Source organism: Peromyscus eremicus, chromosome 3 (assembly GCF_949786415.1).
Source record: "Peromyscus eremicus chromosome 3, PerEre_H2_v1, whole genome shotgun sequence".
Taxonomy (NCBI): domain Eukaryota; kingdom Metazoa; phylum Chordata; class Mammalia; order Rodentia; family Cricetidae; genus Peromyscus; species Peromyscus eremicus.
The window spans coordinates 150,129,959-150,157,289 of record NC_081418.1 but is presented as its reverse complement, the minus strand read 5'-3'; the positions used below and the strand labels follow the sequence as shown (position 1 = coordinate 150,157,289).

Below are 27,331 nucleotides of genomic sequence, written 5' to 3'. Positions count from 1 at the left end.
CCATCAAATTACAGCACAAGGATTCTACAGTATCGGAATAAGCAAACTGTAAAGGATTTGCTTTTTCATTTTTCCTTTTTTTCTTCATTAGAATTTTCTCTTTTAGGTTATTTTGCACCCAGAATTTCTATCTTCCACTCATGTAATTATTTATCAGTAGAAAATTATTAAAACTTTAATAGGGGCCAGCCAGTGGTGGCACATGCTTTTAATCCTAGCACTCGGGAGGCAGAGGCAGGCCGATCTCTATGCTTTTGAAGCCAGCCTGGGCTACAGAGTGAGTTCCAGGAGAGGCTCTAAAGCTACATAGAGAAAACTTGTCTCAAAAAACAAAAAACAAACAAACGAAAAAACTTTAACAGACAAAATATGACTACTTCTTGAAAGTTTGACGTAAAATGCATCTAAATAGTTCTTTCTCCCTTGTAGTTCTAAAACTTACTATTAGTGTCAATCCTGCATTTTTGAAAACAGTTTTCCTTCTTAGGAAATGTCCACAGAAAATGTTTCAATCACATATTTAATAAAGTATTAAACAAAACACACATTTTGCTGATGAGCAGAACACTTGTTATCCATCCCTGTTCCCAGTTTTCCTGTAGGAAGACCTAGTATGGACAGAGGAGGAAAAAAAACAAATTCATGAATGACTGAGGGGACTGGGAAGACACTCCCATTAGTGTAAAGACTGTTAGAAGCCTAACAGCTGCCTTTCCACTGAATGATTTTTTTTTTAATTTTTGTTTTGTTTTGTTGTTGCTGTTCGGTTTTTTGAAACAGGGTTTCTCTGTGTAACAGCTCTGGCTGTCCTAGAACTCACTTTATAGACCAGACTGGCCTTGAGCTCACAGAGATCCACCTGCCTCTGTCTTTCAAGTGCTGAGATTAAAAGTATATGCCACCATGGCCCAGCAAATCATCTTTTATTTAAGGCGTTTTACTTTTATTTTAAGTGTGTGAGTGTTTTGCCTGCTTGGGTACCTGTGCACCACAAGCATGCGGTGCTCACAGAGGCCAGAGAGGCACTGGATCCCCTGGGACTGGAGTTACAGAGGATTGTGAGCTACCATGTGGGTGCTGAAAATCCAACCTGGGTCCTCTGCAAGAGCAGCCAATGCTCTTAACTATGGAGCCATCTCTCCAGGCCCCAGAACTTCATTTTATAGGACCCCAAATCATAGCAAAGATTTATCTAATGTTCTAAGATGAAGGACAAAAAAGTTATGAGATATGGACGGAGGAAGTTGTGGAAGTTGCATTAACACAGCCAATGAGTTTTTCTGTACTTTTAAATTCACCAAAATAAGTATGTTAGGTTTTTTTTTTTTCTGTTGCTTGGATAAAATACCTTGGCGTACAATCATACAAATGAAAAACCTAAAACAACAACAAAAACAGCTTAAGGAAGAAGGTGTTTGTGGGGGCTTATGGTTCCGGTGGCGTATAGTCTATCACGACAGGAACATGGCAGCAGCCGTTAAAGGCATGGAAGCAGGAGCAGAGGGATGTGTCTGAACTCAGGAAGAAGACAGTGAACAGGCAATGGAGAGAGACTGTCAATCCCCAAAGCTCTCCTCCAGTAAGACTCTACCTCCTAAAGGTTTCATTGCTTTCCCAGTTAGCACCACCAGCTGTCCAAACACACGAGTCTACGGGGCCGCCTCATACTCAGACCACCAAAGACAGTTAGTTACCCTTTACATGGATACTGGAAGAAAAAACAAGCCTTCCTGTGGTAGAGATTTAGCCTTCTTGTATTACATAATCTCTAATTTGTTTTTATAACAATAATATGGTGCTGTTCTAACTATAGAAAGCATTCACTAAAGCCAAGTGGGCTGGTTAATTTTTTTTTTCAGCTTGAAACAAGCTAGTTATTTGGGAAGAGGAAAACTTACTTGAGAGAATGTCTCCTCAGATTGGCTTGTAAGCAAATCTGTGTGGAATTTTCTTGATTAATGATAGATGTGGGGGGATCCAGCCCACTGTGGGTGGTGCACTCCTGGGCAGTTGGGCCAGGGTTGTATAAGAAAGAAAGCTGAGGAAGCCATGGGGAACAAGCCTGTAAGCAGTGTTGCTCCATGGCCTCTGCATCAGCTCCTGCCTTCAGGTGCCTTCCTGAGTTTCTGCCTTGACTCCCCTTCAGGATGGACTGTGAGATGTAAGGTGAAATAAACCCTTTCCTCCTCAAATTGCTTGTGGTCATGGCGTTTAGGACAACAATAGATAGCAAGCTAAGACACCAGGACTGAGCTTTTAGCAGGTCTAAAAACCACTTATTTTATTAAATTCATTCAAGGGATATACATTGAGCTTTCATGGTTTCCTGGCTTTTACTACAAAATACATTAGTGAATTATTTAGTGAGAATGAAATCCCATGACATTTTTGGCAAAATTTTATGTATATGTAGGTATATGAATTATTCCCAGGAGGAGTTCCAAAAATTGTATTAGATTTCAAAGCATTTGGTAATTCCCATCCACACTCCTTCTGCCACCCCCCTAAAAGTCAGAAACACTGCCATGTAGCTGAATAGCTAAGCCAAGAGGAAATACTCACAAGCAGAGGAGACAAAGCCGTGATCTAAGCTGAACTCCACCACAAGTAATGGAACAACTTTTACACATATCTCCACTCAAGAACCAAGAATATTGCCCTAGTCAAATACATGTATAATACTTGTTTAAATGTAGATGTTGGGATCAGGAGTTAAAGGGCTTGACATGTTGGCATGAGGACCAGCATTCAGATTCCCCAAACTCACCAAATGCCTCATGGGAGTGGCAATAAGCTTATAATTCCAGCCTCAGAGGAAATAGGAAGTGGGTCCCTGTAGCTGGAGTTTTTAAGTGCTGTGGATATCACTGTATAAATAAAACACTGATTGGCCAGCAGCCAGGCAGGAAGTATAGGCAGGACAAGGAGAGAGGAGAATTCTGGGAAGTGGAAGGCTGAGTCAGAGAGACGCTGCCAGCCACCACCATGAGAAGATGTTAAGATACCGGTAAGCCACAAGCCACATGGCAACTTATAGATTAATAGAAATGGGTTAATTTAAGATAATAAGAACAGCTAGCTAGAATCCTGAGCCATTAGGCCAAACAGTTTAAATAATATAAGAGTCTGTGTGTTTATTTTATAAGTGGGCTGCAGGAATGCCTGGGCTTGGCAGGAGCTGGAGAGAAACTCTCCAGCTACAGGTCCCAGAGAAGCTGGCCAGCTCTACCAGTTCTGGGTTTCATTGAGAGACCTTGACTAAATGAATAAGGTGGAAGAGCAAAGAGCAATTGGGGAAATTTCCTTGACATCAGCCTTGAGCATCCACATGAAAGTGCACACACGGGTTCACACACTCACAAACAAATGAACAAAGAAAAAAATGTAACTATCTTTGAAAGATATTTTCAGAGATAGCTCAGATATTTTGTGGGAAGCAAGTTTTATCAAAAGGTGAGGGAAGGCTGAAAGAGACCACGAATTCCCTGCACCCTTAAGAGAGTAGCAGGGATGTGTGCAGAGGAGATTCTAGTAGAGGAGAACTTGGTTGTGTCCAAGCACACACCATACTCCATAAAGTTGCCAAGCAGAGTCACAAGCACAGAATGGAACAAAACTAAACCAGAAAACAGGCAGCTGGGCTTGGGCAGCAGAGAGCAGCAGGTCCCAGCAAGAACTCTAGGACTGGACGTCTCACTTCACACCCAGCTCTCTCATGTCCCCTGATTCTATGAAGAGGCCAAGTTACCTCGACTCCCCATGCTTTAATGTCTTCACCTGCCAGAGAGGGATGATGTCAGCATCACTTCATGGATGGCTGCAAAGATTGCCCATGTTATGACCACATATAAAAGGTTATACCATGCCCGGCAGGAAGTAACAATCTACTACTAGGCAAACAGGACTTTTTCTCCTACACATGAATGTGAGAATTGAGTGGGTCTGAAGCTCATTCTTTGTCCATTCCTGGCAGCTGAGTGCACGGTGATGGGCATCCCAAGTGTGACAACAAACCTCTCTGGCTTTGGCTGTTTCATGCAGGAGCATGTGGCTGACCCTACTGCATATGGTGAGATTTTTTTTTTCCCATTGTATCCTCCTGAGGCCCTAATGCTAAAGCTGTCCTGAAATGAAACTGAAGTTTATATTTCTCATCTAATTAAAAGTAGATTTAAGTAGGGGGTGCACAGGAAAGAATATTCTTAATACTGAATATAATACTGCTCCCAAGAAGAATTGCAAAAGGATGGAACTTGGGCAAACTTTGCCTTTATTTTTTGATGGTGATGATAGAATTTTTTCCTTAAGTCCTAGGAGCAATAATGCAGTAGCTATGGCCTTGGAGTATGCATATTGGTCACTCTATAGAGAACACATTTATTCTTTTAAAGATTCATGTCAAGGTAGAAAAAAATCACTTTTTAAAGACTGTAGGACAATTTGCATTTCACTGTGTCTGTTCATGTTGCCTAGCAACAAGAAAGTTTGACCAGGATGGGTTCTCTGCCTATGCCTTAGCAATTTAGTCTGCAGGAGGCGGCTCTCCTCTGGTGGTTCTCAGTGAGGTTGTAAGCGGGAACACGGAGTGGGGGAGGAGGGAGCTAATATAGGTCCCACCTGGTGTTTCTGGTTAGTAACAATTTCTAGAGAATTGCTGGCCCGCTGGGCTAGATACCTTTTTTAAGGTAAGATCTGCTTTGTTGACAGGGTTGATGATGTTTTTTAATAACTAGAAGTTCATAGAAAACATACAACCTTGGAAGGGGGAAGATAAAGTGAGGGTGGTAGCTTAGGCAGATACTGATGATGGGCTGGTGGTGGTCTTTGCTGGAACCTAGGTAATAAGATGGAAGTCGTGTTTTGTTTTGTGTGTGTGTTCTCCAGGTATTTACATCGTTGACAGGCGCTTCCGATCTCCAGATGATTCTTGCAATCAGCTGACTCAATTTCTTTATGGGTTTTGCAAACAGTCGCGCCGTCAAAGAATCATCCAGAGGAACCGCACAGAGAGGCTCTCAGATCTTCTGGACTGGAGATACCTAGGCAGAGTAAGCAAGCTCCTCAGGAGCTAGGAGGAGCATGTTGAGATCACCTTGCACAAAGAAAACCATGCCTTTAGTAACAGTCTGTAAAATCAATTCAGTACCACGAGTGCTGAAATCTCAGGGATGTGTCCCTGGACTTTTTAATTGAATGTGAGTCCTCAAAGTTATAAACTCAAGTCTTCATGGGTTTAGATATCCATGATATCAAGCCCATTAGGATGTAGCTGAACCTGGCATGTGCTTAGCTTGATGCATAACAGGCATGCAGAAATGCTTTGTGGGGTTGAGAAAATGTAAGAGCAAAGACCTTGTTTTTCACTCCACAGATAATGCAATCATATTCTTCAACAATGCAGGGTAGAACGGACACTATCTATGAAGGCAACAACTACAGGCATTCCTCCATTCACTTGTGCCATAGGTGTCCACATACCTTAAAACTTAGTGATTCAATAATAAACGAAGTACCTTAGCTTTCCTGTAACGTGATTTTTGCATATTATTGAATTCTCCTGGTCAAGAATTGGTGCAGCCATGTGCTGAGTATTTACATCCAATAATGCTAGTGCTCAGCATGACCTAAGTAGTTAATACCACTACCTCATTTGAACAGAGAACAAGAAGGCCAGGGCCTTAGAAGTTCTGTTCCTTACCTAGGTCTGGGCAAGATTAGTGTCCAATATGTCTAGATATTAAAGAATGAAAGCAATTATGTTTATATTCAATCTAGAGCTCAGCATGGCCAACACAGCTGGTTTCCCTCAATGTTTTGTGGCATTTCTGGGCATATATAATGACAAGTAACAGAACTATAGATGGTCATTTCTTTATTCACAAATATACACATAGATTCTCCAACTTCAAATATACAGCTAGCTATTGGTCAACACAATGTCTGATATGGTAAAATATTGCACAGTAAGTACAGTTTTACATATCAGTTAAAATGGAGATAGGTTTTTCAGGCTTAGGAAAATAGGACCTTATATCCTTACTTGGTTACCAAAATACCTAATGTGTTTAGAACATGTGAATTGGCTTTGTCTTGACAGTATTACCAGCATGCCAGACACCTGACTCTAAGCAGAGCTTTTCCAGATAAATTCCATCTGGAGCCCACCTCACCTCCAACGGTAAATATTTAATGTATTGTTTGCTTTTTCAAAAATGGAATTTCTTATTTGGCAATTCTAATAAGACCTTTGAATCTGTAAGTAGCTAAATATACTGGTAGTATTCCTTTTATGGTGTTGAATCAAAGTGAAGATTAGAGGTACACAAGTCTCGATGGCTGATTCACGCCACCAGAGAGGTATCTCCTCATTACAATTCTCTCTGCCTTGATGCTTGGGAGGCGTTGTTAGGCTCTCATTCTTCTGAGAGTTACTCAACAATAGAGTGGGTTGATTTAACAGGAGGTAGATTTGCTACCCAAGGAAGTGTTTAAATATAGAATGGCCTCTTGGCAAGAGTGAAATAGAGCAAATCAAGCTCAGAGGAGGAATTGGACCCTATGATTGGTTATGTTCCATTCAGCATGGCCCACAGGAGTTTTCTTCTAACGTCCAATTAGACATCTCTGTCAGTGAAATACCATAGTTCACAGGTGTTCTCTTCTAAAGAGAGAGGACAGGGCACACTTTAAAGCAGTGTAGATCCAGGCATTTCTCTTCAGCATGATTCATTCCTGCTGGAATCTACATACTAATCGAAGGACTACATTTTTTAGCTTTGCATCTACCCAGGGACAGCCTCCGAGTGAGAAGATGAGACTTAGGTGTGTCCAACCTTTTGATATTGCAAGACTGTTCTGTTGTGTACAAAGTTCACACAAGAACTGTGCAGTCAAGTTAACATATTTTTAAGCAAACACAAAGAAAATCTTACACTTTTGAAAAAAGGTTACAATTTTGTATTGGGCCACATTCACAGCCAACCTTGGTCAAATGTAGCCCATGGATGGCAGGTTGGACACATCTGAGTCACCATTGTATATAAAATCATCTTAGGGACATGTGTGTATAGTCCAGTTACTCAGGAAGCTGAGTCACGAGGGTCATTTGGATTTGTGAGCTTAAGACCAACATGAGCAACATGGAACAAGCCTGCCTTAAATAAACAAACAAAACAAAACAAACAGAAAAGATGCACTTCGTTCAGGGGCTCTGTGTCTTGAAGAATTATCTTTTGAGCAAATGTACACAAATTTTTCACAATATGCTCAATGTTGAGAGTCATCAATTTTATCACTCCCCCCAAAACTATCCATCCCCATCAAAAAGATTCACAAACCTCTCAAATCCTGCACTCTGATCAAAGGTCTCAGGCAGGAATAATTTTTACTAAAACAATTTTACTTAATACTACAATGACTAACCCACCTAGCTCAGATGGAAGAGATGTAGAAGGAAGAGTTAGCCCCTATGTGAGGCAGGAGGAGTCCCCTAAACTTCCCCTCTGCACATTCCAACCTCTGTGTTTATCATAATATCATTGGGAGAGCTGGGTGCCTCATTTATCTAAAGGTGCACATTTCACTTGCTAACTCAGCTCCATTCACCAATTTATATTTTATTCAATTAATGAGTGTTTAGCTCTTACTCTGTCTGAGATCCTAAATGCAGGTTCAGCTCTTTTAAAAAATTCCTTGATACCTTCATAGATGTATTTAGATCACCCCACCCCTGATTCCTCTTCCAACTTCATGTTTTTCTCTCCTCCTCTTCCTTCTCTTCCTTCTGACTCACTGAGTCCAATTAGTATACACGTGGGTTTAAGGCACTAATCAGTATTTCACATGGAGAGTAATGTGGCCCATCCTTAACTGAGGAAACTGTCAGCAGTTGATGGTCGATGAGGGAGGTCCATGGTAGGTTATTCATGCTCCAGGTACTTTTTTGATTTCATGCAAAGTACCAGGAGCTTGAAAGGACTATGCATGTATAACATAATAATAATGTACAAAAATGATTGAAATGAAATTGATCAATGCCTTTCAAGCACATGCACTCCTGCAAAGCAGGGATGATGTGATGCATTCCAAGCTATGCCTTAGGTGGCATTGTGACTCATGATGCACAGCTGGTGCTCAGCATGCATTTGTCAAGTGAACTTTCTCAGTGACTCTGAGGTAGCTGGGCAATGTCACAAACTAAAATGATGCGATTGGTATAATCTCAGAAATCAATGAAGTCACCCAGCCATTGGGATTCTCTCTAGTGGTGTCTGTTAGTGGTCTATTTAGCTGCCCACATCCTGGAACTTTCTGAGAACATCTAAAAGATGACAGAGTAATGTGTGTGGCCATTGAGACTAAAGAAAGACCCTGGGGGTGTCACAGACATGGCACTAAATTTTCTATACCACTCACATGCCATGGCTTCCAGCAAGTCGTTTGCTTTTTCTTTGTCTCTTTCTCAGAGAGGAAGCAGGAAGAGAAAATTTATGAGGATATTGTTAGAATATTAAATTATACAGTGTATAATTATATACAATTATTATAGACAGTATATATAGCACTTGGTATATTTTAGTGCTTAATCAAAGATAACTACATGTTTAATGAGTCTATTTCAATGTTGATAGTACCAGAGTCAAAATGTTTGAGCTCCTGAAGGATCACAACAGACTACCTAAAAACAATTAAATTAGCATCTGTACCGTCTGTGTCATTGAAAACCAAGAAGTCAGGGCTAGAGAGGTGGCTCAGCAGTTAAGAGTGCTTGCTGCTTTTTCAGAGGATCTGAGTTCAGTTCCCAGCATTCCTCATAGAGTAATGGCCTATTAATTCAGCACCAGGGAATCTGATGTTCTCATCTGGTTATCTGTGAGCTGTGTGTGTGTGTGTGTGTGTGTGTGTGTGTGTGTGTGTGTGTGCCTGCACATGTATTTGGATGATGTTAAACCTAAGCCAGTTTGGAAAAGATAAATCATGAGTATGGCATGCACTTGTGTGCATACATACACACCAATGTAATTGAATCTTAAAAAGACTATTATATTTAAAAAGAGAAAACCACCCAGGTGTGGTAGTGTGCGCCTTTAATCCCAGCACTCTGGAGGCAGAGGCAAGTGGATCTCTGTGAGTTTGAGGCCAGACTGTTTCAAAAACAAAACAAAATAACAAAAAAGAGAAAACCTAGAAGTCTTTTTTAACATTTGTGTCTTATTTGTCCTTGGCAGACGGATGGGTTTAGGTATCCCAGGCCCTCCTCAGTACCACCTTCTCCATCAGGATCTCAGACCTCCAGTCCTCAGAGCAGTGATGTGGAAGATGAAGGAGATGAGGATGAAAGATATGATGAGGAAGAGGAAGCTGAGAGGGATCGGTTAAATATCAAGTCACCGTTTTCTCTGAACCACGTTCCAAAGGGGAAGAAAAAGCTTCATGGGGAATATAAGAGCTGAATCGGAGCAAGCAAAGTAAGAATGATTCTCGGAGAGAGTGAAAATGCTTGATTCCTTTCTCTTCTGAAAATCACAATGGAATATAGTCTCTGCCCATAAAGAAAGGAGGTGATTTAGTGAATGACGGTTTTGTAATTCTGAATAAAACATACATTTTTATCTTTAAGTCTTGTTTTCCCTGTAAATTTAAAGATAAGAAGGCTTTTAAAGTGGCAGGACTGGAGGCATTTTGAAGATGGTTAATTTGTTGGAAATGGTGACTCACACCTATAATCTTAGCTCTCAGAAGGCTTGGGCAGGAGGCTTGCCATGATGTCAAGGCCAGACTGGGTTAAAGAGTAAGACCTTACATTAAAAAAAAAAAATGGTTAACATAAGTGACCAGAAATTTTTAGCTACTTATTTTATAATCATCACAAATAATCATCATAATCCTTTGATTAATATTTATGAAGCTTCTATACCCCAAGCAAATCTCTACCAGGAAAGATTGAATCTTAACTATGATTGCATGACTCACATATTTTAGATAAACAAGACTTTGTTATTCATTTGCCATTTGCATTAAAGCCATGAATTTCTATTTTGCTCTGCAGATGATTGTCAAAATCCACAAGAAAACAAACTACCCCAAATCCATATTCTGATGTATACCAAAGGATATTTACTACATGACATCTGCTATCTAGAATTTGTGTCCAAATCATTGATAGTAAGATGTTACCATCAATATGTGTCACCTTATTGTAACAGTGCTTTTGTTGTTTAAACGGAAATTTCAATCTTTTATAGATAATAAATTGCCAAATCCAAATGAGTAAATGTGTCACTACAGATTTTATTTTCTTTGATATATCTTTCTTAAAATGTTTCAGACATCAAAATAACACGTGTGATGACTTGTCATGAACAGTAGCTAACATATTGAAAGGAATCTCTCTCTCTCTTTTTCCTTCTTTGAGACAAGTTTCTCTGTGTGGTCCTGGATGTTCAGGAACTTCCTCTGTAGACCAGGCTGGCCTTGAGCTCACGGAAGTTACTCTTGCCTCTGCCTCCCTGAGTGCTGGTATTAAAGGCATGTACCACTACCACCCAGCTGAAAGGAATCCTTTAAAAAGAATTAATTTTTAAAAAGTAGAAGTAGAAATGTACTTCAATGTAGGAACAATTTCTCTAACATATTCTGTGATGTATTTAAGGGGATAGTTGAATGACTGCACATAAGCAAGGTTATGTTTCAAATGTAATGAACTAAATTGACTAAATGCTAACACCCAAACCCAGATTTACTCCTGGTTTCTTTCTCTTAACTGAGTAGCCATTCACTGTGTCCCACACACTGCATAGTGATCATTTTGATTGACATGTCAGTTGGCCTTGCTCTGAAAATGCTCTGTAGAAGAGTTGATCTCAGAGCTGGGTTGTCGAGAGTAACAGTGAAAAAGGCACCACATCACGTGGCTGAAGACAAGGGGAGGCTGTCATCAGCACCGCTTTCCCCACAGAGAAGGCAGAAGCAGGAATGCAAGCAATGAATCAAACCAACAAAGAAGGTGGTTGTGAGTTCACCTTTTTATATACACCAGGAAGAAGGAACATGAATTATATAAAACTCAATCCTGCTAAAAATTCCTCAATATGATATCATGGCCTTTGTAAGGTGTCTAGGTCATGAGCATAGTCTTTGAGAATTAAGTTTGTGACTTAGAAAAGTGACCCCCTAGCTGGGGATGTAGCTTAAAGGTAGACTGCTTGTTCAGTTGCATGGGGCTCTGGGCTCAATACTCAGTACCAAAATAAGGAGAGAAAGAAGACAAAGAAGAAGAAAGGGAGCTAGGGAGGGAGGGAGAGAGAGGAAGGAAGGAAGAAATGGGAAGGAGGGAGAGGAAGAGGAGGAGGACAAGAGGCCCCTGGGAGTTGCCTTGCCTTTCACATGGAGATGTAGCCACAAGGAGCCACCTTGCTGTGGGATGGTCTGTATGTCAAATGCGTTGCTGATTGGTCAATAAATAAATCACTGATTGGCCAGTGGCCAGGCAGGCAGTATAGGCGGGACAAGGAGGAGAATAAAGCTGGGAAGTGGAAGGCTGAGTCAGAGACACTGCCAGCCGCCACAATGACAAACAGCATGTGAAGATGCCAGTAAGCCATGAGCCATGTGGCAAGGTGTAGATTTATAGAAATGGATTAATTTAAGCTGTAAGAACAGTTAGCAAGAAGCCCGCCACGGCCATGCAGTTTGTAAGCAATATAAGTCTCTGTGTTTACTTGGTTGGGTCTGAGCGGCTGTGGGACTGGCAGGTGAGAGAGATTTGTCCTGACTGTGGGCCAGGCAGGAAAACTCTAGCTACACCACCTATAGGAAAGCAGCTCTCACCAGACATCCATTCTGCCAACATGTTGACCTGACACCTCCAGAACTCTAAGAGGTAAATCTGTTTTTGTTAAACTGCCAGTGTGGGACATTTCATTTTAGCAGTCCCAGCTAAATGAAACCACCACCCTCCTTCCATGGCAAAGCCAAGGTGAACAGAACTGGTTTTCCACATGCAACTATGAATTATAGGTCTTACAAAGGCTGTGCTGATGGTTTTTCAAGGCAACATGAGGACTCTTCTTGAGGGAGTCCAAAGAGGCCTCATAGGGGAAGCTCAACTGTCTATGAAGTAACATAGTGACAAGGCTGTATCTTCACACAGTGATTTTAAGAATGAAATGGAATGAGAAATGAGCTCTTCCTAGAAGAATCAGGCACTGGAAAGACTGAACTGAATGGAGAAGCATTGCCAACTTTCCTTTACCTGAGGCCAAGATAAACGATGAAACTCAAAGCTGCTAATATACACCATTTCTATGCTTTTCACCAAGTGCAGAGGGGGTGTGGACTGGACACTGATCTGAACAAGGCAGAGCCCCTTTGCCCTTGTCTTTACTTTTTTAGGATTATGATGGTGTTGGGGTTTGGGGAGAGATCTACCAGAAATGCAGAGAACAACCAAGAGTCAAGGCTGAAGGTAAGGTGGGATGAAATGAGAAGAACATTCTGCATTGTGCAGAAAGTGGCTGGAAATCCTGCAGAGGAGATGGTCCAGTACATGTACATGTGTTGATGTCAGCAATTAGCAATTTAAAACATGAGTCTCATAGCATAAACAATTTTGATCTGTGATCTTATTCATTTCAGTTTGTGCAACAGTAGAAACAAAGAGAATTGAGAACACACCCTGTTCTGGCTGAGAAGTAGTCTTTCCATCTGTCCATGTTGGAATTTGCTTGCTATTGCAGCAGTGTTGGAGGGTGAGGCTTTTAAAATGAGGTTAAAACCCTTAGGTGTGAAGCTCAGTAACATACACTGAGCATGCACAAAACCTGCATCAAATTCCCAGTGTAAACAAAATTTTAAAAAGTGATTAGGTCATGAAAAGTGATTAATGCAGTTCTTTGCAGGCTTAGGAACTGGGCCATTACACTGGAATGTGTTCTTCTGAAATGTGCCCTCTCCTCCTGTTCTGCCTCTTTGTCATGTGCTCTCTTGCCTTCCACTTTTCTCCCAGGCTGTGAACAGCACTAGGTTCTTCAAACCATCAGAGGGATGCCAGACCTTCCAGCCTTCCAAACCCGGAACCAAAATAGATCTTTTTTCTTTACAAATTACCAAGCCTCAGATAATCTTCTATAGTGATGAAAACCCAGCAAAGCCACAACCTAAGAGGGTTGGAATGTTTTATCAACCGAAGAGAGGGAGCCATGTGATTAACCAGCACCTCTATACACAAAGCATTTGAGGAATGTGATGGAGGACTTCATCACATTTAGACATTTTAAAATTTAGACATTTAGACAGCTTTTAAAAACTATGTTACAGCACAAAACACTCAAGATTGTACTGGGCAGCTGTGAGAAGACCCACTTCATGAGCTAGATGTTAAAAGCACCCTTGGAACAAAGAAACTATTTAAATAAACAATCCATCCCAGGTGTATCCCTTCAGTAACTCTGTAAGCCAGGTATGGGACTCTCTGGTAAATCTGCTTTTAAGTCAAGCCATGACTAGTAACATGTGTCTATGATAACACTACACAGTTTCTAGTACTTAGATGTTTTTGGCAGAAGCCAATGGTACATTAGCTTGAATATAATTTTATTATTGAATTATGAACTGAGCAGACAAAACATATACACATGGTTTTGATTACTTAACACAGTTTAGTGAAAATTTCAGATTACAGAGGTATTCACATAAAGATATTCTGTAGCTACTAAGTATTGGCTGTAAGTTGGGGAGGATAAGAATCAATATTTGTCACTTGGGCACTTATAGTTAATGACTCTGAATTGATTAGGTAAAAAATATTATGGTGATCATGCTGTAATTCCAAGTAAATTTGCTTGCTGTAGGGATCTCACCCCCAAATCCTCCCACCATGTGTGTGTGTGTGTGTGTGTGTGTGTGTGTGTGTGTGTGTGTGTACATGTGCGCATGCACGCATGTGTGTGCCTGAACGTGTATTTGAATTTGGAAATGGATAAATCCATGCATATTGAATACACTTATGTCATGGGGGTATACCTTAACATAAAGTCATGATGAAGTCTCTTTCAGCCACAGAAAACAGGGCACCTCAAACTGGTTTGTACCTTTGTGTGGCTCCGGCAAACTCTATCACCATCTGTTTAAATGCCAGTGACTTTAAGGTCCAAGTGTCTAAATGGGATTTAGTTAGATCCCCTAGGAACACCAAGAGGCTCCCAGCCTTGGGTCTTCACAGACCTTCCAAGGGTTTCAACATCACGGAGGGTCCCCTGTCTCAGCAGCAATAGATGATACATGTTTTCATGGGAGCTTTGTACCAGGCATCCTCTCCCCATCTCCCTCCTTAATTGACCTCTCTTAGGTGAGTGACAAAAGATACACTGCCCTTCCTGTCCTACCAAACCTTCTCTCTTACTGGGGATGAGACGGGAGGATGGGGGAGAATTGTTACTGAGTGACAGCCAAGTGCAAAAGGTGATGGGATGAGGAACAAAATGCCGGAATCTGGACAGGGCCTGACTACAGGGAAAAGAAACAACATTTCTGAGTTCCCAGCCTTGGCATTTCTAATGGCCATATAAAATCTAAGCCTACAGAAGACACGGGTGATGTAAACCCAAAGCAGTAGAAGAAGTTGATGGTGTTCCAGCCAAGAATTCCACGTGCCTTGCTTTTGGAAGACTAAACCTAGGGGTGCAGGTATCTAAGGTTATAGGCGTGGAAGGAAGTGTGCATGGGTCCTAATCATGTGGCCACAGTTTTCACCATGAATGTGCCCTGGTACGTTTTCACCAGTTCAGCAGTCTGTCTTCCAGGAATTTGCTTTGATCAAAATTCCCTCCTTCATCTGTAAGAAAGAAGAAAAAAAAAAACTTAAAGTGAATGCTAATATTCTTGGCTTTAGAGAGAGAAACAGAACCTCAAGAAATGGATATTTGACTCCTAAAGTTAAATCAATTCATAACTCCTAAAGTTAAATCAATTCATGGTCCATGTTACTAACAATTCTTTTAGATATTGGGTTTTGATTTGTTTGGCTTTAAAATTTCCACCCTCACTAGAACACAGCTGACAATTCACATTTTATATCCACTATCTATGTATCTGAGGATATACTTGAACTTCTGATCTTCCTGCCTTCACTTCCCAAGTGCTGGGGTCACAAACATATATCACCATGCTTCTTATGCAGTACTGGGGGTTGAACCCCAGGGCCTTGTGCATGTTGACTCTACCAACTGAGCACTCTATGAACTGAGCTACATCCCAGCCCCCAACATCCAAATCTCTACAATAAATGAAAGTATAATATGGCAAGCCTGGCAGACATGTAAAGGGTCTGTATGTCTTGCGCTGATTAACATGCCTCCAGTTTAAACACCTGCCTTCGCAGCCATTCACTTGCATCAAAATGTTTTGGCCTGTGTTTCCTGGTGATATATCTCTTGCATGAGAGAGATGACATGGGGACACACTTGAAAATATTCTTTCATCAGGTGATTGCTTCTGGGTAAGCAATGAGACCAAAGGCAAAGGCACCTGTTAGTTGGATGGGAATGCAAAAATGTCAGGCCTAGAGTGTCTCATAAGATTAGAGGTAGATGGTAGACAGTAGCAGAATCATGGTACCCTAAGCATAAAGTAGAAAGGATGAAACATGATGTGGGGTAGAGAGGAGTGGCTGAGGCAGCATTCATGCCCTAGATTTTACTTTCTCCAAGATTGCCTTCTAGATAAAACAACATTCTCTTAGTTAGTCACAATATAATTTGAATCCTGGCCTACCTCAATTACTCACACCCTTTGAAAGATAGATAATCAATAATGTGCTTCTTCTAGAGGGAAGTAAAGTGTGGACATGTGGATACGTAGACGCACACATGCCTAAGGGGTAGGGGTGGGACAGGAAAACGTCCCAGTACAAACGCCATTGGAACTTAAGATGTAAGAGCCTTCCAGGTGATACACAGAGACTCTGCAATAAGAACACTACAGATTAGTGATTGACACATCACATGGGAATCCAAAACTCCTCCATTTATTTAGATTAATAAAACTTTGCTTCTTTAGTTCATCTCCAGAGACAAGCTACTTAGAACATGTCAATCATTAGGGCTGGTGAGGGGGCGTAGCACATAAAGGCACTTGCTGCCAAGCCTGACAACCTGATTTCAGTTCCTGGACCAACATGGTGACTCCAAAGTCATCCTCTGACCTCCACACACACAGTGTGGTATGAATGTACCCCACACCTAAGTAAATATGTGAAAAAAAGCTCATTTCAATAATTAACACATTTACTTGCTTCTCCCAAACACATGAAATGGGGACCTAGAATGGTATCCCTTCTCCCGCTTAAAATGAACTCTCCTTTCTCTGTTGTAGCCTAGTGTCTGGCTCTGTCCATCTTCCCAACACTCATATCTGCTGTCAGTCAGTCATCACCACAGTTCTTTTCCTAAGGACCTCAAGACTTGGTTATTGTTTCACACCTTGAAGTTAAAACCAGTTATCCTGACATCCTCTGTCTCCTATCCAGCTTCTTCTCACTTTTCCCATGTCCAGCTGATAATGACTTCTCTTAATAATAGGATTGGGACTGGAGAAATGGGATCAGTCAATAAAGGGCTCATGAGGACCTGAGTTGAGATTCTGAGCACTCACATAAAAAGCCAGACATGATGACACATGGCAGTAACCCCAGTGATGTGGTGCCAAGACAGGCAGCTCTTTGGAAGCCCACCGACCAGCCAGATGGATGAATTAATGAGTTCCAGGTTCCGTGAGAGACCTGTTTTAAAGACTAAAGTGGAGAGTGACTGACGAAGACATCCAATGACAACATCTTGTCTCCACATACATGTACACACATCTGTACACACACACACACACACACACACACACACACACACGCATATACTACATATACACACACTCACTATATACCTCATTACAGTGGGTCCCCAGAGTTGTGTGGCCACCCCTATGTCAGGGTCATACAGCTAGTTAAAGTTGACAGAACTCGGATGTACACCCAGGTCTGTGAACGTCCAAAGACCTAGCTGACCCATTGCCAAGATACCTCAGTTCTGCTGGGACTTCTATGACACACGGACAGAGTGCCTGGTTAGAAGAAGCTAGATAGGAAGGTGAAAATGACATAGGCCTGCAGTCACAGCTGACCCTGTCTGTTAGAGTGAACCATATCTACTGCTGTGGGCAAAAGTGAAAAGGATTGGCAATCCATACTTTCCTTTGGTTTAATTTTGAATAGTGAGCAATTGGATTTTGATTATTTCACATTTTTTTTTTTTTGGTTTGGCTTTAGTGTCTTCAATTATAAAACAATGAAGCTGATTGGAGCACCTTCGGTTTTAACTATTGGGTGAAGGCAGGAGGATAGCGAGTTCAAGGCCAGCCTTTGCTACATAGGAAATTTGAGGCCAGCCTGGGCTACATAAGACACTGTATTTAAAAATAAATAAATGTTACTAATAATAGGAGATGGGTCATGAAATTCATATATTATTTCCCCTTCTCATCAAGGTAATATATTTTGTATTCTTGGGACTACTTTTCCTGGGAAGGACACTGGCTTTATTGAATAAGCATTTCTGTGGGTCTGGGGAGGGAAGGGCTCAGCAGTTAGCAAAGCTCCTCAGTCCAGAACAGAAAGAAATCACTGCCTTGTACCTTCTCGTGGTTTCTGCAAGGAAGCCAGCAACAGGGCTGCAGCCTCGGGTAGAGTCAGTAGTTGAAGATTTGGGTTTCGTCTTTCTGGAGAAACAGAAGTGTACACAGTCTTGATATTCATATAATCAAGCCATCACTTAAATATTCATGTCAATTGAACATTGTAAATAGATTAGCACTCAAATATTTGTGTCAACTAAACATTCATATAAATGAAACTTACCCTGCTGTGTGAGACCAGAAAGGCCTCTGCGAAACCAACTCTTCATCTGTGAGCAGAGTACAGTACATACTGATTTTCAAAAATGAATTTAACATTTGTATTGCATTTTATTTAGTTCATTCCTCTGTGTGTGTGTGTGTGTGTGTGTGTGTGTGTGTGTGTGTGCGCGCATACACCCACACTCATGTGGAGGTTAGAGGACAATCCTGGGGAGTCGTCTCTCTCCTTCCATATATGGGTTGGAGGGATCGGATTTAGGCAGTAAGGTTTGGTGGCAGATGCCTTTACCTGCTGATCAATCTCATTGGCCTCATGGTGACCTTCATAAATTGAGACATTATATTTCTCTTGGAAATGACTTCCAATTGTTTGTGCTGTATTTATATTCGGGGATGGAAGAAGAATGCACAGCTTATGCTAGGGAGTACACTGAAAAATAGGAAGATGGAGTAGGACAGCATCTACAGCTTTCCCTCTTTGGGGCGAGAAGGGGTAAATTTTCCCTCTCATAGCTTAAAAACAGTTGTCTGGGCCAAAAGATTCAGGCATGAGTCCATTAGAGCCTGACTTTCCTACTTTCCTCCTCCCAAATCAGTTTGAGATAAACATCTACATTCTTGACCACACATAATGTCATGAACTGCCTGAAGATACATTTACTAAATATTCGGAGCTCTTTCAAATTCCTTAAGTCACATGTTTATTGCACTACAGGTGTATGCTGCTACACTCTATTTCAAATTTAAATTGACAGATGACACAGTTGATGAAGATGTTGAGTTTAATTGGAAGTAACAGAAAGAGAAGAAGCATATTTTACTCTTACAAAATACAATTAATCACACTGCAAACTTGAGGAACAGAATCGAAAACTTGTGAAGCATCTGTTGTGGGTATGTTCAAGATTTGAAGATTTCTCATAACAGATATAGCTTTTATTCTTAGCATTTCTAAACAAAGTTTTACTAAAATCAATATCTCTTCTTTTTAAACTGCAGTGACATGAAGTTCATCAAGAAAAAAAGGTTCCTGGCCCTATTTTTCTTTTTTTTTTTTCTTTCTTTCTTTCTTTCTTTCTTTCTTTCTTTCTCTCTCTCTCTCTTTCTTTCTTTCTTTTTGAGAATTTCATACATCATGAGTACTTCACTCTCTCTCTGTCCCCCCAACTCTTTCTATACCCTCTTTCAAATTCATGCCTTTTTCTTTATTATTGCCCACGAGCGCGCGCGCGTGCGCGCGCGCGCGCGCGCACACACACACACACACACACACACACACACACACACACTGCTGAGTTATCTAGTGTAACGCATGTGTACAATTATTTAGGGCTGACCACTTGGGGTGGCTAGCTTAACGGCGCTTGTCCCTGGAGAAAACTGACCCTCCCTCAGTCATTCATGCCTGGCTCTATTTTTAATGACTTTTCCTTACTGTGTTTGGTTTAAAACTTTTTGGTAGCTGTTTCTAGTAATTTAAGGAGGAGATACATTTGACACTTCTACGTAATTCTTTAATAATAATTAGTGTTTAGGAGGAAAAAGAGCGAGGCTCTATCCATAAACACCCGGTGGACTTCTTGAACCGGCACAATCTCCATCTCTCCGCCCTCTGTCTGCACCTCAGACCCTGCCTGATGGGGGGCCCGGCTCACCAGCTGCCTGCTGGGGGTAGGGGTCGGGGTAGGGGTGTGGGTAGGGGGTGACAGCGCAGGTGGAGCCCTCCCAAGGGCGCAGCGCAGACCCACCTGGAGGCGGCCGGTCTGCGAGCTCCTTCCTGCGGCTCTGGTCGGAGATGAAGCGGCGGCCCTCTGCTGGGGAGACACCCGCTGAGCTCGGACAGCCAGGCCAAACCCCACCCCTCGACTCCCCCACCTCCCGCCCCAGGCCAGGGGAGACCGAAGGTTGCGCCTGGGAGGTGACCCTGTTTCGGAGAGCAGCCCCAGCCGGGTTCGAGCATCCCTCTCCCTTCCCTTCCTCCCTTCACAATTCCTAACTTTTTTGGTGAAGCTCATTAGTTGCTCCTCCAGCCCCAGACACCCTGTTTGTGCAAACAAACAAAAAACCAACAGCAAAACCCCGTAGTTCTCTCATTTAACCAACCGATGCCCGCCCCCTTCCTCCTCCTTCCTTATTCCCCTTTCTCCTTTCCTCCCTTTTGCCTTCCTCCCCCTTTCTTGAACGCTTCTTTTCTCTTTCTTCCCTCTCTCCTCCCTCCTCCCTCCTTCTACCTTCCCTAACAGGATCTTACTTTGACCTGAAACTTACTGTGTAGCCCAAGCTAGCCTCACACTCGCAGTTCCCCTGCCTCAGCTTCCAGTGCTGGCGGTACAGCCGTGAGCCCCGACACCGGGTTCCTCTCTGGTGGAGGGTTTCTGGTCATCAGAGCACCTTTCTCTGTTCCGCCTGCCCTCGCCTACCATTTCCAGATTGTCTGCGACCCTACCTATTTCCTGGAGCCAACTGCTGCACAGACTCCCCAGGCTCCTGCTCTGTGGCTTCCAGGATTCCCCGGGTGTCTCCCATCCCCTCGGTGAAGAGAATAAAGAGTTTGGGACTCACGTGCGCCCTTCAGGTAGAGCATAGCTTGGGGAGTCCAGTTCCTCCTCTCAAAGAGTCTCTGCAGCCCAGAGGGGAGAGAAGAGCAGTTAGTGCAGGGCAGCTGGCGGAAAGGAAGAAAAAGCCAGGAGGCCGCACAGTTCCCACCAGGGCTGGGTTCTGGGCATGCGATTACCTGCGGAGCGCCGCTGGAGTTTCCCAGGACGGACAGCGCCAGGAGAAGGGCCAAGGCTGTCACCGCCAGGCTGCTGGGGCCCTACAAGAAACATCAACCAAACAGGTCCATCTGAATTTCGCCAGATTTTTCTGCCTTCTACTCAGACGGGACAATAAGCTCTTCACTTCAGTATATGATCCTACCGTCTAGATAATCCACAAAGAGTAATTTTAAAAACTAGAAATATACGATTTTCATAACTTCACCCAAATAAAGACTTGGGGAATAAGTTATTTTACTCAGCAAAGACAAATGATTTCACCCTTTAAAGGCACATTCTTAAATGTCCTGTCACTAAAACGCTCGTTAACTATAACCTAGGTAGAAAGATGAATGCTTCGCAGAACAGGTGTTAGCCGCGCAGGTCTGCTGCTCCTTACCTTCATGTTCTGGCCCTTTCCAGAGCCCCACGATCACTGTCACTCTACCTGCGAGTCTCCTAATCCCGTTGCAACCTGGGGCTTTAAAACACTTAGTGTGAGTCTGCAAGAGGAGCAGAGACCACGAGGCAGCTTGTCAATCTTCAGAACGGAGCTGGTCTGATGACTCCTCTGGGGAGATCTAGTTGGCAGAAATAGAACAATGATCGATGAGCGGATATCGTTTGTTTAGGAATTGGCCAGACCAGCCAGGAGACATTCTGAGTGTACCAGCCTCGTCACCTTTGTCTTTCCTGTTAGCCGCCCAATGCAGTCTATCATCATCATTATTTATGAAAACAAACGGAAAACGCAAGGAGCTGTGGCTGAAGATGAATCACCCTGGTGAGCATGAAAAGGTTAGGGGACCTCAGAGGAACCTGACATCACTCAAGTATCTGTCTACTCAATGATTAAATAAATATGTGATGAGTGTTCACCTCCTACCAGACAAACCCTCCTTTAACTCAAGCATCCCCCTTGGTCCTCTAGTTAGAGGGGACTACCTCTAAGCTATGGGCACAACACTGAGGTTAATAAGTAAAGGCAGCCAGGATGACATTACAGGGGAAGTACTGGGCTACTCTAGAGAGAGTGAAACTCAAAGGGGATTAGAAAGATGAGATTCCAGGGCATTTGGAATTGATATTCCAGTTACTCACTGCACACAAATGAGAAGGAAAACAGAGAGACAGCAAAGAGCTTGGCTTATTCAAGGCACAAAAGACAGTAACACAGTGGGGGTGCAGGGACAGGTGCCTGGCACTGGCTAAGACATATTTTCAGTGTGGTCACAAGCAAAAGGCTGTGGTGGCAGGCTAGAGTGGCAAAGGATGGGAAGCTAGAAATGATTTTGGAGGTGGAAAACACAGGATTTGTGGGTAAATCAGACATGAGAGTATGAGAAAATCAGTCAGTCAAGAATGCTGCTTAGATTTTTGGCTCAAGCATGGGTAAATGAAACAGTTTACAGGAGCAACAGAGGCTTCCTAAGAAAACAGATTATGAGCACACAGAAACAAAAATGCGTATTTGACATGCAAGTAGGAATGCAAAATAGGTGACAGGAAATGCCAGATTTAGGAGCCCAGAGAAGAGGCCATTAACTTAGCTTTGCCCTTTCTAAACAAAGGAGTGATCCACCATAGGAACTGTAAGAATTCTAAGAATCTAAAAGTGGAGGGAAGACTGGGCATGAAAGAAGCTACCAACAAGAAGAAATGACAGAGCCATGAAAACAAGCCTACAGAAACTAAACAGGTAAAAAGATGCAGAAAAAGAGATGGAGGAGAGCAATCAGAAAAAGAAAGAAAGAAAGAAAGAAGAGCCCTTTCAGGGGGCCTTATGTCAAACAGGTCAGAGAGTGTACAGTGATAGTGAGTGGCTGATTTGTGGTTCAGCAGGTAAAGGTGCTTACTGCCAAGTCTAATTAATAACTTCAGTTTTATCCCGAGGACTTGCATGGTGGAAGAGGAGAAACAACTGCAAAATCTCCTCTGACTGCATACATGGTGTTGTGTATACACACACACACACACACACACACACACACACACACACACACACACGAGAGAGAGAGAGAGAGAGAGAGAGAGAGAGAGAGAGAGAGAGAGAGAGTTTAAAAATTGAGAGCTCAAGTAAGATGAGGCACTAGCCAATGGATTTGGAAGTATGATGCTGTGATGCTGTCCGGGGGTAGAGACAAAGTTGCAGTAGGTAAAATAGCAAATAAAATACAAGGAAATTAAAACAAGTATTGACAGCTTGCCAAAAAGTCACATTTTGGAGAGAAGAAATGATGACTCAGAGTATTCTAAGCTGTGGTTTGTGGGATTACGATGTTATTGGGTGGTGGAGTTTTTCTTCTTCTGTGTAGATAGCAAATGCCTCTCTACCTTTGTAGATTCGGCACCCCCAGGCTTCTCTAGCATGCATGCATATTTGATGGAACCTCCAGCTGGGGCAGAAGGAGCTGCTGGTACAGTGTAGACAGATGTAGTTTCTAGAGCAATTGTGTCAGTGTTCGCAGTGGATTCTAGAACTCAGTGGGTGTGATGGGATGGCCTTCCCTTTGTGTCTTTTTGTTTAGATTGGTTAGATTTGTCATTGTCTGTTGATAACAATTATTTGTAAGACTTAATCCATCAAAGATAATCAGAGCAATTGATAACAGAGAGTAAAGATAAAGAAAAAACTCAATGAATGTGTTACAGAGTATTTGTTTTTTGTTTTTTTTTGTTTTTTTTTTGTTTTTTTGAGACAGGGTTTCTCTGTGTAGCTTTGCGCCTCTCCTGGAACTCACTTGGTAGCCCAGGCTGGCCTCGAACTCACAGAGATCCGCCTGGCTCTGCCTCCTGAGTGCTGGGATTAAAGGCGTGCACCACCACCGCCCGGCCCCAGAATATTTGTTTACACTATGTGAAGATGTGTCACTGTGACTGGTTTAATAAAAAGCTGAATGGCCAATAGTTAGGCAGGAGAGATAGGCAGGATTTCTAGGAAGAGAGAGGAAGAGGAGGAGGAATCTAGGTGAGGATTACACCAGAAAGATTCTGAAGAAGTCAGATATATGGCACAGAGCAGAGGTAATCAAGCCACGTGGCAGAATGTAGATTAATAGAAACAGGTTAATTTGAGTTATAAGAGCTAGTTGAGGACAAGCCTAAGCTAAAGGCCAAACTATCATAATTAATAATAATTCTCCATGTCATTATTTCGGGGCTGGTGACCCAAAGATAGTCTGACAAGAAAGCTTGCTACAAATGGCTGGAGAGATGGCTCAGGGGTTAAGAGCACATAGTACTCTTGCAGAGGACCCAGATTTGGTTCCCAGCACACACATTGGGCAGTGTACAACATATTGTAACTCCAGTTCCAGGGGATCTAATACCTCTTCTGGCCTCCATGGGCACCTGCACAGATGTGTTGCACACACAGACATGCAGGCTCACATATACACATAAATAAAAATAATAATAAATATTTAAAAGTGTTATAAAGGAGAGTACAGCAAGAGGGACAGGGTGTCAATTGTGCTAGAATTCAACCCAAACAGCTCTGCACACAGAAAGACACTGGATGAAGACCTGAGCTCCACCCCACACACTCTGCCACACATGAAAGAAGAGTGTGAGATGGCTGCCGTCAGTCCATGTAGCCTGCATGACACTACAGTGAACTGATGTCCTGGTTTGGATCTCTAATGTTCCCCCAAAGACCCATGAGTTGAAAGTTTATTCCACAGAGTGGGAATTAAAGATGGCAGAGCCTTTCAGAAGGCTCCAGTGGGGAGCCTTCAGGTCTTTCTAGTGCACTCCTGACATGGATAGTCAAAACCTCAATCTTCCTCTTATTTTTCTTCCCTGCCGTGTGAACAATTCTGCTCTGCTATAATGGGCTGACAGAGGCTTGAGGCTGTGTGTCTGTCTTAGTTAGGGTTTCTGTAGCTGGAGAATTTCTCTCCAGCTCCCGCCAAGTCCCGCCAGTCCCAGAGCCCACTAATAAAATAAACACACAGACTCTTACATTATTTAAACTGCTTGGCCATTAGCTCAGGCCTATCATTGTCTAGCTCTTACTCTTATATTTAGCCCATTTCTATTAATCTATACTTTGCCACATGGCTCGTGGCTTATCGGTACCTTACATCTTCCTTGTCCTGGCGGCAGCTCCAGGCAGTCTCTCCCTTCCCTTCCTGTTTCCTCTTTTCTCCTCTCTGTTTATCCCGCCTATACTTCCTGCCTGGCCACTGGCCAATCAGTGTTTATTTATACAGAACGATATCCACAGCAGGTTTCTATTGCTATGAAGAGACACTGTGACCACAGCAACTCTTATAAAGGAGAACATTTAATTGAGGTGGTAGTTTACAGTTTCAGAGGTTTAGTCCATTATCATGGTGGCTGGGAGTATGACAGTGTGCAGGCAGACATGTTGCTGGAGAAGGAGCTGAGGATTCTGATCTTGATCCAAAGGCAACAGGAAGTGAACTGAGAGACTGGGCATAGCTTGAGCACATATGAGACCTCAAAGCCTGCCTTCACAGTGACCCACTTCTTCCAATGAGGCCACATCTCCTAATAATGTCACTCCCTTTCATGGCCATTTTTTTTCAAACCACCACATTCTACTCCCTGGTCCCCAAAGGCTTGTAGCCATAGCCATATCATAATGCAATAATGCACTCAGTACAACTTCAAAAATCCCCATAGTCTACAACTGTCTCAAACTTATTTAAAAGTCAGCAGGTTATATATATATATATATATATATATATATATATATATATATATTTGTGCATACACATACATATGTATATAACAAATATAATCAAAGAAAAAGAGGCTACCAACTTCAGAGTTAGGAACATGAAAGGGGTTTGAGGGAGGGCAGCTTAGAAGGGCTGGAGGGAGGGAAGGAAGGGGAAGTGATATAATCTTATTTCAATTAAAAACACTTATAAAGAAAGGAACAACAACAAAAAGGTAACCTCTCACTGGCATGCCAAAGCTTTGGACCTCATCAAGGTGACAGTTGATCATCTATCAGAGCTAGCAAATGAGAATGGAAAATAGAGAGGAGTTCATATTTAGGGATTTGTAGACTGTTCTTCCCATCATAGCAGCCAGAGCTGCTGAAGTGGTGGCTTGTACCCACTGTCTTAGGAGACAGATTCAACTAAGCGCTAGGGGCCAGGGAGCTGGCACAGTGGGTACAGCAATGTTTGGCAAACCTGAGGGCCCGAGGTTAATCTCCAGATCCCCAAAGGTGAAAAGTTGTCTTCTGATCTCTATATGTATGCTGTGGCCCATGCACTCTCCCTCCTTCCCCCTCCCCAACACAGGTAAGAAATGTAACAAAATATCTTTTAAAAAACCACATGAAGTTTTAGGAAGAGGAACAGGAAAATGAATCACCAAGAGAAACTCCCAGTCTAAGGAAGAATAAATACACTCTTAGTTTATCTGGTGAATCCCTAAGTAGGTGTTTTGCGTCAAAGCTGCCATTTTCATTCTGTTGAAGAAATGGAGGAAATGGTTCTGACATATTATCAATATCATGGTCTCATCATAGACAGCATGCCAGATGCTGCTCTGCAAGGCTGGACAGAGGGCACCGCCTCCAGGAACATACTGCTGCTACATCACAGGCTTTAAAGACAGATGCACTTTTGAACCAAGAGGGGGGGCCCCATTGTTTGGTTCAAAATACGATAGGTCAAAATACTGAACTTTCTTCTGCTGACAGTATGCACAAGCAGGTTGTCTATCAAATAGGCTCTGATGTCTTCCTTAAAGGTATATCCATTAGAGATCATTTTTGCCTTTGTCACTAAGATAACTTGGATTTTGAAACCTGGCTCTAGGATTTCCAGGTTCCATTTGAACAACAATCACTTGTAACTGAGTGACACCTGTTACTTGAGTGACATCCCTTCAAGTTACATATATTTGAATTGATTGGATGCTCAGCCCAAGGTAGTCAGTACCTGTGCTTACACATTGCTGAAATCAGAGCTGCCTCACTGGTTCAAGTGCACGAGAAGAGGCGCTTAGAAGTTCATTTTTTCCAGGAAGAAGACTCCTCACTCAGGCCTAGCAGCAACAGAAGCCTGATCTTTTGAAATTTGCCTAAATTCCAGGATTTACAGTTGTGTGCCAGCATGCTCAGCTAATGACTTCTTTAGACCCTGTAGAATCAGAGCTAAGACAAAGCATTACTGGGCCACACTGTAGTCAGGACTGCAAACCTATCCTGCCCCAAATTTACCTGTTGAAACCCACATCAGCCTACCCAAGATTAACTGGGGATCCCTGGGCCCCTTTAGTCCCCTTCCCAATGCAGATGGAAAAACATCTTCTGTCTCTGCTTTTCATAATTATCTTTTCAGTTGAGTATTGACACTAGCTGCCAGCCCAGTCTGTTGGTGCTGCCACAGCTGGGCTTTTGCATTACAACTCCAATCACAGCACCTCACCAGAAGGCTCAAGGCCCAAGGATTTGAATGCCTATCATAAAGTTTCACATGCCAGAGATTGAAGCACAATGATATTTCCAGATACATTCACTTAGGGAGCAAGTTTACATCATTACTTCCCCCTTAGGAGAATTTTATAATTACAAAGTCCTCCTCTGCCCCTTTATTTCACAATGGAAAGGAGGGTGACCTGAGAACCAATGATTCACACCCCCTTGTAGATGTCAAGAGTGACTTCTTAGCATCTCACTTTCTTAG

General features: G+C 42.5%; 2 protein-coding genes across 2 annotated transcripts in view; one reads left to right on the top strand and one right to left on the bottom strand.

The window, feature by feature from the left end:
* Window positions 1–9,452, top strand: part of Gys2 (glycogen synthase 2) — a 35,365-nt gene extending 25,913 nt beyond the window's left edge. Inside the window, exons 13-16 of the mRNA XM_059256993.1 lie at window positions 3,974–4,069; window positions 4,885–5,048; window positions 6,098–6,178; window positions 9,228–9,452. Coding sequence (XP_059112976.1) covers window positions 3,974–4,069; window positions 4,885–5,048; window positions 6,098–6,178; window positions 9,228–9,452 — 566 coding nt within the window. The remainder of the gene's footprint in view (window positions 1–3,973; window positions 4,070–4,884; window positions 5,049–6,097; window positions 6,179–9,227) is intronic.
* Window positions 9,453–13,586: 4,134 nt separating this feature from the next.
* Window positions 13,587–21,063, bottom strand: Spx (spexin hormone). The gene is made up of 6 exons (XM_059257177.1): window positions 21,058–21,063; window positions 20,636–20,716; window positions 20,464–20,521; window positions 19,650–19,712; window positions 17,680–17,763; window positions 13,587–14,833 (listed from the first exon to the last, which is right to left on the bottom strand). Exons 1-6 carry the CDS (start codon window positions 21,061–21,063, stop codon window positions 14,775–14,777), a joined length of 351 nt encoding a protein of 116 aa, XP_059113160.1. The 3' UTR covers window positions 13,587–14,774.
* Between the last annotated feature and the right edge of the window lie 6,268 nt (window positions 21,064–27,331).